This window comes from Spodoptera frugiperda, chromosome 25, assembly GCF_023101765.2.
Source record: "Spodoptera frugiperda isolate SF20-4 chromosome 25, AGI-APGP_CSIRO_Sfru_2.0, whole genome shotgun sequence".
Lineage (NCBI taxonomy): Eukaryota > Metazoa > Arthropoda > Insecta > Lepidoptera > Noctuidae > Spodoptera > Spodoptera frugiperda.
Window position 1 is genome coordinate 6301274 of NC_064236.1, and position 15131 is coordinate 6316404.

Consider the following 15131-nt stretch of genomic DNA (forward strand, 5'->3'; position numbering starts at 1 on the left):
TGTTTTATTTTGTACTTTGCTTTTAGTTAACTTTTTGTAAGAAATTATTTTATTTGTCGATAACACTCCCTGCCCTATACCTAGTTATTACTCTGTATACGCCGACGACGAGGCATACGACGAGAAACTACTACTGAACTACATTTATTGTAGTTCAATTAGTAGTTTGAAAATTATACTGAAAATACTTCGAAATTTCCTTTGAAGGCGCTTTTATTTCCTTAATAATAATGCCTATTTGCTATTCGTAAAAAATAGGAAAGAAATATATTATGTACTTTGTCACACATTAATAAAAATAAATCATTAAACAAAATGTAATTATAGCAACTTGCGCATTTTTTTTTCTCTATACTAAAATTACCGTTTGTGTCACTTTATTGTGAATTTTATCTAGACACACGGCAGTGTGTCCGCCAAGTTCGAGCAAAAAAACCGACACACCGGCCGTGGGTTATATTACACGAACCATTTCGGGCCAAGTTCGACCCACCTATAACTCAAAATCTATTTTATCTACGCATATGAAATTTCTAATATCTGTCGAGATCTACTTACTTATCTAAAATACAAAATTTCATTAATGTACCTATTGTAGGTCTTGAGATATTGACGTCAGAAAATCGCTATTTTTACTATACACTCACTGACTGACTGACTCACTCACTCATCAAAAACCTAGACCACTTCCAATGGTCGTATTGACTTGAAATTTGGCATGGAGGTAGGTCTTTAGGTCAAGGTAAAGGAAAAAATCTGAAAATGGCCAAGTGTGAGTCGATTTTAAAAATAATGAAGGTGTAAATTCATACCCCTAAGGAACTAAAACAAAAAAAATATCTATATCTTCCAATGGTCGTACCGACCTAAAATTCGTTACGAAGGTTTGTATTTAGTCAAAGTAAAGTAAAATAAGAAAAAAAGAAAATAAACCTTACAAAAATAAATGAAATCCCACCCAAAACATAAATGTGAAAGGCTGCCAAGTTCGATAATATTGGAATGCTTCGCCTATAAAAGAAGTGAGATCTAAATAAGTACCAAGTTCCATACACAGACCTCAGTTAAAAATGATATAACTTGGCAAGTTTTAATAGAAAATTATACATATACTTGACTCATTGCGTTTAGTAGGTTTATAACAAAGTGTGTGAAAACTTGCCAACTTGTTATATCATTTTTAACTGAGGTCTGTGTATGGAACTTGGTACTTATTTAGATCTCACTTCTTTTATAGGCGAAGCATTCCAATATTATCGAACTTGGCAGCCTTTCACATTTATGTTTTGGGTGGGATTTATTACTAACTTCTGCGATCGGCTTCTCTGGCGTACCGTGGGATAAAAAGTAGTATTTATCTTTATATATATAGTTCTTCTGTAAGTGTGTATGTCACTGAACTTATCTTAAACGACTGGACCGATGTTGATGAATTTTTTTGTGTGTTTTCAAGGGGATCTGAGAATGTTTAGATTTACAATTGAAAAAAAAAATTAATTTATTAGAAGTTGTTGATTTTGGAATGTTTTTTTACATTGGATCCGACTTTCAAATTCAAATTTTATTAAAGACGTGTAGACAGGACAACGTCTGTCGGGTCCGCTAGTGTATATAATTGTTTTTCCAGACAAGAATCTATACACATGTACCCCTGTTCCAAGTTTCATGCCGATACTGACCTATTTTTACGTTGGCAATTATAATTTATATTAAAGTTTTGATTCAAAAACAAATCAATACTTTGTGTTGTGTCCGACAACACTGAAATCTCCTGTCAAAATAAAAATAGAAAATATAACCTAAATCTATTATTTTGTGCGGAATAAAATATTTTATTTAGATATCAGAAATCAAAAGCTTTATTTATTTTGGTTAAAATCAATGGTTTTTTAGTAAAAATGGTTGTTATAAGGTGGAAGTTTCGAGGACTCTGCGGAAGGCTCAGGTGAGCAAGTAAAAGATTTTATTTTTATGAACCCATTGAAAAACATAAATTATAATAATACGTATTTTAATATTGCAATGGGTTTTCTTTTTCAGAGAATGTGTAGCTTGGAAAATAGCACAGGCCATGTTGATATTTCGGTCTCTAACTTACAATGAACACATGAGCCAAAGCTACACAATAGATTTCTTACTAGAACCTGTGTTTTGGTTTGTTGACAATTTCGCTCAATATCTGGGAAAAGTAAGTACCCAACCACGTATTTATTAGTTAAAATGTGTATCTGTGTAGGTGTATGTGTAATGTGCATCTGATATACAATTGATCATGTTTTACGCCAGTTACATGTTATTTTATGGTAGGTAGTAGGTACCAATAAAATAATATTAATGATTAAGCCTGCCTTTGACTGCCAAGAGAAAACTATTGGAGGCAAATCCTCCGCTAACGTCGGTTACCGGTGAACACCACAGTGTTCAAAGTGTTAAACTCTTATTTGTAGGTACTTATCTGATCTGTACAGTATACTGGTATAAATGTAGTTACATTGCCTTTTACTTTGTACTTAACTCTTTCTATTGAACTGAAACAGGACTCTTAATAATAGTATAAATCCCCCTGTTTCTCATTTATATATTATTCATTGCCGGCTTCTATCTTTCCTGAGAAATACAACCTGGGTCTTTCAAGGTCAGAGTAAATAGGTACTCTCTATGTGCTCCATCCTCGGCCACATCTTCACTTCACTGTCCTGGCAGTAAGTGGGTTGGTGGCCAAACACAGACTTATCAACATTAAAAAAAACTAATTTTAGCAATTAGAAATTGAAGTGTGATTGGCAACTGTAACGGTAGTTCAGCTCTTGAGTATTAAAAATCGCAGGATCCAATGAAAACAATTTATTCTTAAAGTTACACCTTACATGTAATACAAATATAATAATTTATTTATTTAATTTAATTTATTTAATTCAAAAGTTACAACGGTAGACAACCAATTAAAGCAACTTACATACATAACTAAAACATAATTAAACAAGAATTAACAGCATTCATAAGTTCGCCTCGCAGTATTTCAGGCACTCTGACAAAATCTCCTTCCATCCATCCACCAACAGATTATTTGTTCATCAGATCATAATACAAACCTGACTGATGAATGGCCTCTATAGTTAATTAAACATAGAGTTAATGTTGATTGTCCTGAAATGTACAACCGAAAACATAATACCAATCTGGGAGCACTGTAGTGTCCCCTCCAAGTTGAGCAAAAGAAAGCAGCAGGGACATACTATACTTTTCTCGAAGCTATTCAGGCTAATTTCGACCGCCTTTAACTTTGTTGTGGATAAAACAAGAAGCCTGAATTACAATGGTTTATTGCATGATTATGTGCGATGGCCAAGTCGATCTACTTTTTTTAAACATAAAATGAGTGTAATATGATGACAATTTACATAAACAGGGACTACATAAAATAACCAACTTTGTATTACATGGATCTCACAACTTTATGGTAGGAAAACTGAGGTGTGAGACTCTGGCTTTTACAAAAAATAAAACAATGAAAAAATGTAATTACTGTAGCCTATGAATGCTTGCAACACTAAAAATAACTATTATCTAGACACACGGCAGTGTGTCCGCCAAGTTCGACCAAAAAGCCGACACACCGGCCGTGGGTTATATTACACGAACCATTTCGGGCCAAGTTCGACCCACCTATAACTCAAAATCTATTTTATCTACGCATATGAAATTTCTAGTATCTGTCGAGATCTACTTACTTATCTAAAATACAAAATTTCATTAATGTACCTATTGTAGGTCTTGAGATATTGACGTCAGAAAATCGCTATTTTTACTATACACTCACTGACTGACTGACTCACTCACTCATCAAAAACCTAGACCACTTCCAATGGTCATATTGACTTGAAATTTGGCATGGAGGTAGGTCTTTAGGTCAAGGTAAAGGAAAAAATCTGAAAATGGCCAAGTGTGAGTCGGTTTTAAAAATAATGAAGGTGTAAATTCATACCCCTAAGGAACTAAAACAAAAAAAATATCTATATCTTCCAATGGTCGTACCGACCTAAAATTGGTTACGAAGGTTTGTATTTAGTCAAAGTAAAGTAAAATAAGAAAAAAAGAAAATAAACCTTACAAAAATAAATGAAATCCCACCCAAAACATAAATGTGAAAGGCTGCCAAGTTCGATAATATTGGAATGCTTCGCCTATAAAAGAAGTGAGATCTAAATAAGTACCAAGTTCCATACACAGACCTCAGTTAAAAATGATATAACTTGGCAAGTTTTAATAGAAAATTATATACTTGACTCATTGCGTTTAGTAGGTTTATAACAAAGTTTGTGAAAACTTGCCAACTTGTTATATCATTTTTAACTGAGGTCTGTGTATGGAACTTGGTACTTATTTAGATCTCACTTCTTTTATAGGCGAAGCATTCCAATATTATCGAACTTGGCAGCCTTTCACATTTATGTTTTGGGTGGGATTCACTGTACTGCCTACCAATTAATTAATAGTTCATATGTCCACACCACAAGGCATAACAAAAAAAAATCCTTCAAGATAAGAGTTTATTCCTTTTTAAAAGGCCAGCAATACACCTGTGTTTCCTCTATCATTCTTTATTGAAATTAAGATAAAGTGTGTTCTGTGTATATGGCATTGTCAATATGGGGCTGACATAGCCTATTGGTTATACATCCCTAAAATGAAATAGATAAAAATAAGCTATTGACATTACAAAGTCAAAGTAAAAAATATTTATTTCAAATAGACTGTGAAGGTACTTTTGAACATCAAAGCAAATATTACAATATTAAAAAAAAAAACTAAAATGTCTGTCTGTTGGTCAGGCTCCTAGTGAAGCTATTTGCTTGTTCTAAAGTGTAGATTCCTATGTAGAAGAATGAGCAAGAAACTCCATAGGTTCTTTTGCAATCAGGTTCACAATACAATTCTTGGTTACATTGTTTTGTTGGTTCAATTATGTGAGAACAATGTAACCAGAGAACTATACAACACCACATTTAAAACAGCTCTTTATTTTTTTTAAGTTAGGTAATTAATAGCATACTATGCCTTTTACTTGGACAGGTACATATAACATTATCTTCATATTGATCCACTTGTTTATCCTTCATATGTGTATAGATACCACTTTGATATCCACAAACAGTAACATTTAAGGAAAATCTAAGTAGAAACTAAAGAGGTAATGTGTTGTAGCGTCACGCCTTTTATCCCCGAAGGGGTAGGCAGAGGTGCGTATTACGGCACAAAATGCCGATATACAATGTAGGTAACTAGGTACACCAACTTTTCACCATTTGTGTTATAAGTCCCATGTAATAGGGGGTGAGTGAGGTGACCCTATTGCCATATTATGGGCACAATTCCAGACTCCGTGCTACTACTGAGAAATTTTCGAAACTAAAGAGGTGTTATTTATATTTCAGGTTTTTGTCTTCTGTGTCACAGTACTGACCAGTGCTGTGGTAGGTGTTGCTTACTGGGTAGGGTTGCCATACTGGTGGCAAAGATGTCCCTACACAACGGTCTTTCTAGTCATTTTTGGCAACTGGCTACTGATTAATATTGTATTCCACTACTATAAAGGAGTTGTTACTGAACCTGGATACCCCCCACCAGTAAGTTTATTATAAAGAAACATTGGCATGTGTACATAATGTAGGCCTTTTGCAGCCATTGTACCTGTTTATTTTATTTGATGCATGGCGATTGTATAGATGTGCGATTTGCTACGCAAAGTGTGAAATATTGCTAAATTATAATGCTAGCTATTTTGTATGCATTTAAAGTAGTCTTGTCAAAGTTTCAGTTTGGTGTGATAAACTAAGCATTATTTGTTTTTAATTTTCCACAGTCGACTCATGTTTCTGAAGCAGCTAGTATTTGTCGCCGCTGCATATGTCCGAGGCCCCCCCGCACTCATCACTGCTCTGTATGTGACCGATGCGTCTTAGCAATGGACCACCACTGCCCCTGGTTGAACAACTGCGTGGGCTACTACAATGCAAGATTCTTCTATCTGTACATGGTGTACATGGTTATAGGCGTGACTTTCATCATTGTTGCCGGTTTTGACATCGGGTACAAAGTTCTTTGGCTGAATGATACAGGTACTTTATCCATTTTCCTATATATTTTTGCCCAATAGTAGATATGTGTAATGTTTTTAGTAATGGACCCGGTTATCATTTTAATTTCAGGTGGATTATTACCAAACAATGATCCAGATCTGATTGGTCACCCTGTGAGACTGAACCAAACTGGTGCGTTAGTACCTGTGAAAGAAATTGTGGAATACGACTCGTTCAACTCCCCCCGCGAACACTTTCTGCCTGTTCCACCTATTACTGAGGCTCAACGTATCGCTGCCCATCCATGGAAGAGGAAGGCGGTCATGTTCATGGCCATTACATGTTGCTCGGTATTGATCGCACTTGGAACATTGAGCATCATTCATGGAAGAAACATTGGCAGAGGAGAGACTAGTATCGAGGCTCATATCAATGAAAAGCTCCGTAAATACATAGGCATTCAGTACAAGAACCCATATGACTTTGGAAAAAGGAAGAATTGGCGACTCTTCTTGGGACTTATTCAAGGTAGAACGTTCATAAGGCACATCTTGCTCCCGTCTGGTCATCTTCCTACTGGATCAGGAATTTCTTGGCATACAGTTCGCAACCCATATGAGGATTGGCCTTAAACGATCTGCCCATTTGTTTGTGTTGATTGTCTGTTGTTTACCAAAGCCGATCGGTTAATGTGCTTGGCACTTGTAAAAAAGAAGGCACGTACGCTTTCCACGATTACTCGATAATTGTGAAATTGTGATCACATTACTTGTGGTACATTGCTATTTTTCTAATGAAGTCATTCGATTTCTTGTAAGCACTCAGGCCAAATTAGGACCTAGTGTTTGATATTAACGTACAATATTTATAGGATTACTAAGAAAAATATATTTGTCGTAACTGTTGTTGGTAACAGGGAGTATCGAATTACTAGGCGGAGGATTATTGAATGAAAATTTACAATTTAGAAAAAAGTTATTTTATAATGAATATTGCAAGATTAGAATTAAAAATATTTCGAGTCGTATGCTTGTGTAGGTTCACTGGTTAGAAATAAGCAGAAATATGTCTGTCCTCTTTAAGACAAATATTGCGTTTCTTGGGAATTTTTAAAAATTAATCACAAAATATTATAACAGTCGTATATTTATTGAATACTTAACTAATAAGAAATCAATAGTTATTAATACTTAAGTATCAAAGTTAATGTAAACTTCTAAATGTGGCATGCACACAACCAATTTAGAAATTGTGTATTTCCTGTCACAATTCAGATGGAATAAAAGAATATAGTTCTTTACATATTACCTATATAATTAGGCAGTGTGCAATATTAGATTGACTTGATACTTATTGATATTTCCTTCAGACTATTTACCCGACTGCCAAGGAAGGGTTATGTTTTTCGCGCGTATCTTGTATGTATGAGCCTAATATTCTTTATTACCTCATTTCTTCGAAACGGCTTGATGGATTTCGACAATCAGGGTATCGTTGGATTTGTCTTAATTACCCAAGTGTTCTTAGATATGTGACGTAAAACAAAAACCAACATGGCGGCCGTGAGACGCCCTAGATAGGAGTAAAAAAAAAAAAATTTTTTTTGTTTGCTACAATATGGGTATCAAATTAAAGAGCTCATCATGAGGATTCCAAAATGGTATATCACTGACATATAGAAAAAAAATACTATGTGCAATTATGTTCTTTATTATCCAAACTAAATACTCGTATAGGTACTACGCGACGCGATTGACTAGCGGTGTCTGAACTTAAAAGTGAAAAGTGATAATAAAAGTACGTCTTAACTAAATTATTTACAATGAATTTATTTATAAATAAAGGACTAGCGACCCGCCCTCGCTTTGCTGAACGTTAAATAAGGAATCTATCTACATAGTCGTTTACCTATAGCCCATGCGACGCGTCAACTGTAAAGACCGTTTTTTGTCTAAAACTAGTAGAAATTTTGAAACAGTGTAAAGAGCAAATTTTATCTTCATTTAATGTAGAAAATTAATAGACTATTTAAAAGGATAAGGATTAATACTATTACGGACAAAAACCCCTCACAATAAAAGATCCAAAAAAAAATATTAAATAGTCCACACGACGAAAATTCTTTTAAAGAATTAGACCGTTTACGAAATTTGTAAATAGTAAATTTTACTGCCCTTAATCCTTCTTCTTTTTCTAATTCCTTTACTCTCTTTGTGTTACGCAATCAATCTAAAACTGGATCGACGTGTGTTATTTTTTTATTATCTTGGTATTGGAAGTAGTTCTCTCGTGTCGCGGGTGAAATCTTGAGAAACACATAGCCGTATTATAACTAACTAAAAAGTGTTAAATAAAAATAAATAAATTTAAAAAATTAAAAAACCCGACTGCATAAAAAACACTTTAAATAAAAACTGAAAATTAAAAAACAAGCTTAGTCTAAAAGTGTAGATAGCAATGCTGTTACCACAAAATTAAATAATTTCATAATCAATACACAAAAAATAATAATCTTATGCGAAACATAATTATTGAGTGTAACAGTCGGGACCCATTAAATAAACTAGACTAAAATCATTCAATATGGGTCCCGATTGTTGCACTCAATTATGTTTCGCATAAGATTATTATTTTTTGTGTATTGATTATGAAATTATTTAATTTTGTGGTAACAGCATTGCTATCTACACTTTTAGACTAAGCTTGTTTTTTAATTTTCAGTTTTTATTTAAAGTGTTTTTTATGCAGTCGGGTTTTTTAATTTTTGACTATAAAAGGTTAATTCAGTGGTTAGTTGCGATTATGAACTACTTAAATAACTACAGTGAATACTGTCGTGAATTCGTGATCCTCTTGACGTGGCTCTTTGTTGGCCAACCTTACATGTTGTTGTATAAGTCTCCTTATAAAGTTCTTCCAAGTGCTTGACTCAATATATATAAGAGAAAACTTGGACATATTTACCGATGGTGCAAGGCAGGCAGAGGCCATGTAATCGTTGCCGATGTGCGACGCTTTTGTGAAAACACGTTCATTGTATGTCATGTCTAATTGTCTATAGGTATTGTCTATTCCAGTACAGAATAAAGTAAGCGCCATTTATTGACTGAGGCGCCATCTATATGTCAATTTAGCCTTACCAAAAGGATATATTAATTATAGCAATATCGCACTTCAATGTGATTTTTTGACGCGGTCTTCCAAATTCGCGTAAAATTACTTCATGGAAAAAATGTGAGATATACCAACAATTATGTAGTTAGATTTATCTTTTAACTTTTGGAATGGCCTACCAAAAATGCGGCTAATGTTTGTAAATATTGTAAAGGAAGAGCTAAGACTGAGGTCGTCGCACGATGACAAGGAATCATGTAGACCTAAGTAGGTAGACAGACTGCTTTGTATAGTGCAGTATGATAGTGTTGGTACAAATATTCGCGTTTGTTTGTTATCTATTTATTTAACTGCGAGTTTGGTTGTAACTTCGATTTATACCTCATGTACAGTATTTATAATTTCTATACTTAAAAACGATGGCCGTTTTATGATAAACTTATATAGATATTCAGAAATTGACATGTAATGTTAGTATTCTCTTTATTTAAGTTAAAGTGTTTCAATGCATTTACTATTGTACTTTACAACTAAAGCCAAACACCGATTAAGGCTTGTTATTCCTTTTGTGGTCATTCTGTAAGGGCGAATGCGATACTTAATATGCTTAAGCAGTGATTTTACTAGTCACTAGTAAGTCCTCTTAATCTTTTCTTATCTTATAGTTACTTGAGATTGACAATCGTCTAAATCGCTAAAGGTAAACTTGATTGGCCAACTCATTGTCATGTCCTATCTCCTTTTTTATATATCTCCGTGCATGTCACGGATGTCGAAGAGTTACTAAGGGAATTCTTAATGAATAGGCTTAAGAATGTCCAAACCTTCACGGAAAATGTTGTTATATGCCCCTATCAATAACGAATACCATAAGAAAACCCTCATGCGTATCTGGTTATTCTTTGTTTTTCAAACTTGAAGTGAAATAAGGCAGTGGACCTGGCAATGTGTATTGCACTTCGGAAATTAATTTTCTTCTCTCAAATTCTATTTAACTACTGTTTCACGCAATATGTGTATTCTGTCTGTTATCTAGGAAAGTGGCTTTATTACTTGCATGGTTTCAAATGCTAAAACTAAGAATTGGAACGAAATTTCTGCAACCATCAGTTGTTGCAACAGTACAACATAAACATATCTGAATAGCTACAAACTAACTGTACAGAAAATAAATGATTTGATTCAGGATGAACAACTGGAGCTCAAAATAACGTCAGTTACTGCGCACCGTCTGACAATAGATCGGTTTTTCTTCAGCGCTTTCGCCCCGTTGATTGCATTTTGTTGCAGGCTTAACAAAGGTTAGCAATATTACGATATGTCACATGCATGACATGTCACCCTTAGCTTTCCAAAATCAATAGAACCGTATGTTCTTTGTTTTATATTTTGATGCGCGGTTCGGGTCTGGGCCTTTGTTACAGGGCCTTATAATTTACCTGTGCAGTTTTAACTGTACAGTTAATAAATCGTAAGGTTGTTTGAAGCTACGACTTAACTGTACATTTAATACTGCACAGTCAAATCATCATTAGGTACTCAGAATTGGGTAGTTTCCTCAGTCAAAAATATGTTGTTTCGACTTTTCAATGCAATAAAATATTCAAAAATAATTACACTTTCATGTATAGATTACAAGGTCTATTTAATTTTCGTCTTATTCTAGCAATTTTTGAAATAAGTCTGCTGTATGAAGTAAAATTCTGATGACGTTATAACGCACTATTTCATACAAAATTAATAGAAAATATCGTTCATCACGTTTCGAAAAAAGTATTGAAATATTGACTTGTAAGAAACTACCCTAATTGAGCCATGTTATGCAATAACCTGTTAACCCACAAAAATATGAATTTTAAGTTAACGCCATCTAGCTTTTGTAGGCTGTCTCCTGAACCCTTCAAAAAATGTTGAGGCATGTACTAAATTTATAAAAACGCCATCTAGCAAAAATATGTTCCTGCAGTTTGCGGAACTAGTCTTCAACAATTTTGCAATAATCGATTACAAACCTGTCACGACACGCGCGCTTTTCTTCTGTGACAATTACTTTTAAAATTTTGTTTTCGTTGAATAAGGGGCCTTTCAGTGAAATTTTATGTAAGTGTAGTATTGTGTAATATTCATTAAACTGTGGGTTGTGTGAATTTCATCATTTTACAAGAGTTTTTAAGTACCTACTTGTTGCAACAAGGCACAAGGTAAGTTTTCAGTGTTTGCTTATAATGTTTTCTCCTGTTCCATACAGTCAATAACGCACTGAAGTGGTGTTTCTCATCGTAAAGAACCATGTAATTGGAATGAAATTAAATAACTTCCCGATAATTACGAAAAAGCTGACAATTTAAATTTGTGTAATTTGTAACTGGTTATTGCTTTAATACTCGTAGTTTAAACGAAACGATTAGTGTATTTATCTTTTTTATATTATTCTATAATTTAATCCAAAGAGAAGCTAATATTATTATGAGGGAAGGTTACAATAACATATAAGAATGTCTATTTAAACTCGTTGTAGGCAGATGATAGTAATTTATAAAAACATTAAAATATTTATTTTTTTAGTAGGTTATTGCGAAATTGCTATGAAAAGTTTTAGGTATGTGCTAAAACCTTGCATCGTATAATACTTTTCATATTACGAAACTAAAGCCAATAATAAATTATTTTCAGGTATATAACATGAACTCTAGGGCACAGAAGCTTGTCGCAATGGCTCGTGACGAGCATTTATGTAATAAAAACGATGAAAAAGAAGAATCTGAAGAAGAAGAATCTTCCTACAATGGAGCCGTAACAACTTTAGCACAGTTGAAACAGGATTTACATCTTAAGCGTCATAATACTGCTTCACGTTCGTTAACTTATAAACATTTTGAGCGTGACTTAAGCTATAATGATTTAAATGTAAGTAATATAGAAGAGTCTATAGATACTTCTCAGTTAATACATCTGGATGATTTAGACATTGTTCCTAACAACCTTTCTAGTATGTTTAATGATTACGATGACGAAGGAAACGAAATTATCGCGGAAATAGAAGTAGTAACTTCTAATACTGATAACGTTGTTCAAGATTCCATAGATATGTCTGCAACACAACTGACTGAAAATGATAATCAATCGAACATTTTAAACTGTATCGAACAACCACAATCAAGTCGTGAGAATGCGCAGCAATTAGAGAGAAATAATATCGGTAGACCCAAGCGCGGAAGAAAAAGAAAAGTAGAAGACCAGCCTAGAAAAGAGCGAAAACGAAGAGCCAATGTAAACGAAAAGTATATCAGTGCGAAAGGAAAAGAAGTATTACCAAAAGAATTCGACAGTACATACCATTGTGATTGCAAAAAGAAATGCACAACGATCTTGTCAGTTGATAGCCGGAAACAAGTATTTGATCAATTTTGGTCTCTTGGGTCATTCGAAGGTCGATGTGCTTTCATTTGTGGTAAAGTAACACAAACTCATAAAGCTAGGACGTATACTTCGTCAAATTCAAAGAGAATATATTCACGAAAATATATGCTTTGTGATACCGAAATATGCAAACAAACGTTTTTGAAAACCTTAGGTATTTGTCAAAGTAGAATCGATGTAGCGATGCAGAAAAATAATAGATCATCTAATTTCAAAGACAATAGAGGAACAGCTAGTGGTGGCAAAAATAAAATCAATGAAGATGACATTAATCTAATAGTGGGCCATATTGATTCGTTTCCCAAATATATTAGCCATTATTGTAGAGGTAAGACTGATAGTCGTTATTTGAATACTGAACTCAACCTATTAAAAATGTACGATTTATTCAAAGCTAAATATCCGACAAATGAAAACCTACCGAGTCTTGCAACTTATAAGAAAATATTTTATGAAAAATTTAACCTCAGATTTAAAGCCCCAAAAAGTGACACATGTAAAACTTGTGACACTTTTGCAGCTAACATAAAATCATTAACAGGCACAGAAGCTGAAGAAGCTAAAAAGCAACGAGATTTGCATATTAATAAAGCATCAGAGCTTAGAAAGCAAATGAATGCAGATCTGAATTTGGCGTCAGAGAAAAATACTGTAGAAACACTTACTTTTGATATGCAAAAAACCCATCCACTTCCAAAAATACCTACTAATATAGCTTATTACAAACGGCAGCTAAATTTGTATAATTTAGGGATTTATATAGGAAGTAGCAAACGCTCAATTTTTAACTTATGGCTTGAAAATGAAGGTGGAAAGGGTACTCAAGAAGTTGGATCCTGCTTGCGAAAGTACATTTTGAGTAACATAAAATCCCCAGTAACGGATCTAATCTTATGGGCAGATTCATGTGGAGGCCAAAATCGTAGTATTAAGTTAGTTCTTATGTTAATACATACCATGCAACATCACACATCTTTACAATCGATTACATTGCGGTTTCTTTTGTCAGGGCATAGCTTCCTACCAAATGATGCCAATTTTGGTGTTATAGAATCTCAGTTGAAAACGCAACAAAGGCTTTACACTCTAGAAGATTATGCAGAAAGTATTCAGAAGTCAAAGAAGAATAAGAAGTTTGAGGTTTCGAGAATGATACCCTCCGATATGCTCTCTGTCAGGCCACTAGAACAGGCTATAACAAACAGAAAAGTTGACAGTGCCAAAAACAAAGTTAATTGGTTGAAACTGCATGAGATAGTGATAGAAAAACCATTTCCCTATATTTTGAAAGTCAAAACTGATATTGCGCAAGAAGATGCTCAGATAGTTAATCTTGAGAAGGCAGGGAAAGGCCGTAAGCCTGTGCTAAAGAATATTAATTTGTCCGAATGCTGGCCAAATGGAAAGTCTTTGAGTGTAGAAAAATTAAGAGATCTAAAAGACTTAATGAAACTGATACCGAGAGACGCTAAACCATTTTATGATTTCTTAAAACATACTCCAGGTGTTTCTATTGATGAAGATATAGATGGATATCATGTTGAAGATATTGAACAGCTATCAGAGGATGGAGAAGACTGATCTCTTATTTTTGATTAATTATTTACCGCTGTGATTTCTTATCGATCTCAATTTTGTTGATTTTTTCAAGTTTATAATTATGTTCGTAAGTTTGCTGCATTTTTTGTTACCTTGTTCTACTTGTTCCACTGTTGGAAAAACGTCTCCCCCATTTTCTTAATGATTTTTATTAATTAACAATAATATGTCAAGGACTTGCAAAACATTTTAGCACTTAAAAATGCTCTGGTAAAATTTTGCAATAAACTATTTGGGCTTATATGTTTATTTCAAAAATCTTAATATCTTGATTGTAATTTTGCAATAAACAATTCATCATTATTTCATTTATTTTAATTTTCCCTGTAACTCTCACTCTATTAAGCTGTGTTTGAATCACTAGAACACATGATGACCTATTTAATAAGTTTTGGATAAAACCAGAATAGCTTATGAGTATTTTTTGTAGCTGTTAATTTCTTTGAGCTGAGATTTCTCCGGTTTAGGTTTTTTAGGGTTGACACGTTATTGCATAACATAGCTCAATTGTTCTTTATTACTGAACGGTGGTGTCATTCCTGTGACCACTTTTAGTAACGTATATGTACGTACCGTCGCATCGGTAAACTGTATTGCTTTGTAAATAAAACAAAGTATGTACTCTTTTTATACTAACTTAATATACTTACTAACTTATCAAGTTATCACTATTCTTACATAAGTGGTTTCTAACACATTTTTGTACATGGATATGAACATAGAAAAAGAAACTATGGAAATATTTTCGTGTGAAAATAATAATTTCAAAGAAAAAATACGTATATAATATGATGGAATTTGTAGATGAAATACATTGTTAATCAATTTACGTAGAGTAACTTTGCTCAATGTGACTAAACTCTATTTTTCTTGTTAGTAATGCAAATGATTGCATCAATACTGTAGTGGTTGATGTCG

General features: G+C 33.6%; 2 protein-coding genes across 2 annotated transcripts; both read left to right on the forward strand.

Moving 5' to 3' along the window:
- Positions 1-1756: 1756 nt before the first annotated feature.
- LOC118266950 (palmitoyltransferase ZDHHC16) lies at positions 1757-7045 on the forward strand. The gene is made up of 5 exons (XM_035580617.2): positions 1757-1945; positions 2041-2188; positions 5436-5627; positions 5864-6119; positions 6210-7045. Exons 1-5 carry the CDS (start codon positions 1899-1901, stop codon positions 6710-6712), a joined length of 1146 nt encoding a protein of 381 aa, XP_035436510.1. The 5' UTR covers positions 1757-1898; the 3' UTR covers positions 6713-7045.
- Positions 7046-8824: 1779 nt separating this feature from the next.
- Positions 8825-14516, forward strand: LOC118266943 (uncharacterized). Its single transcript, XM_035580604.2, has 2 exons — positions 8825-11395; positions 11868-14516. Exon 2 carries the CDS (start codon positions 11877-11879, stop codon positions 14193-14195), a length of 2319 nt encoding a protein of 772 aa, XP_035436497.1. The 5' UTR covers positions 8825-11395; positions 11868-11876; the 3' UTR covers positions 14196-14516.
- The last annotated feature ends 615 nt before the right edge of the window (positions 14517-15131 follow it).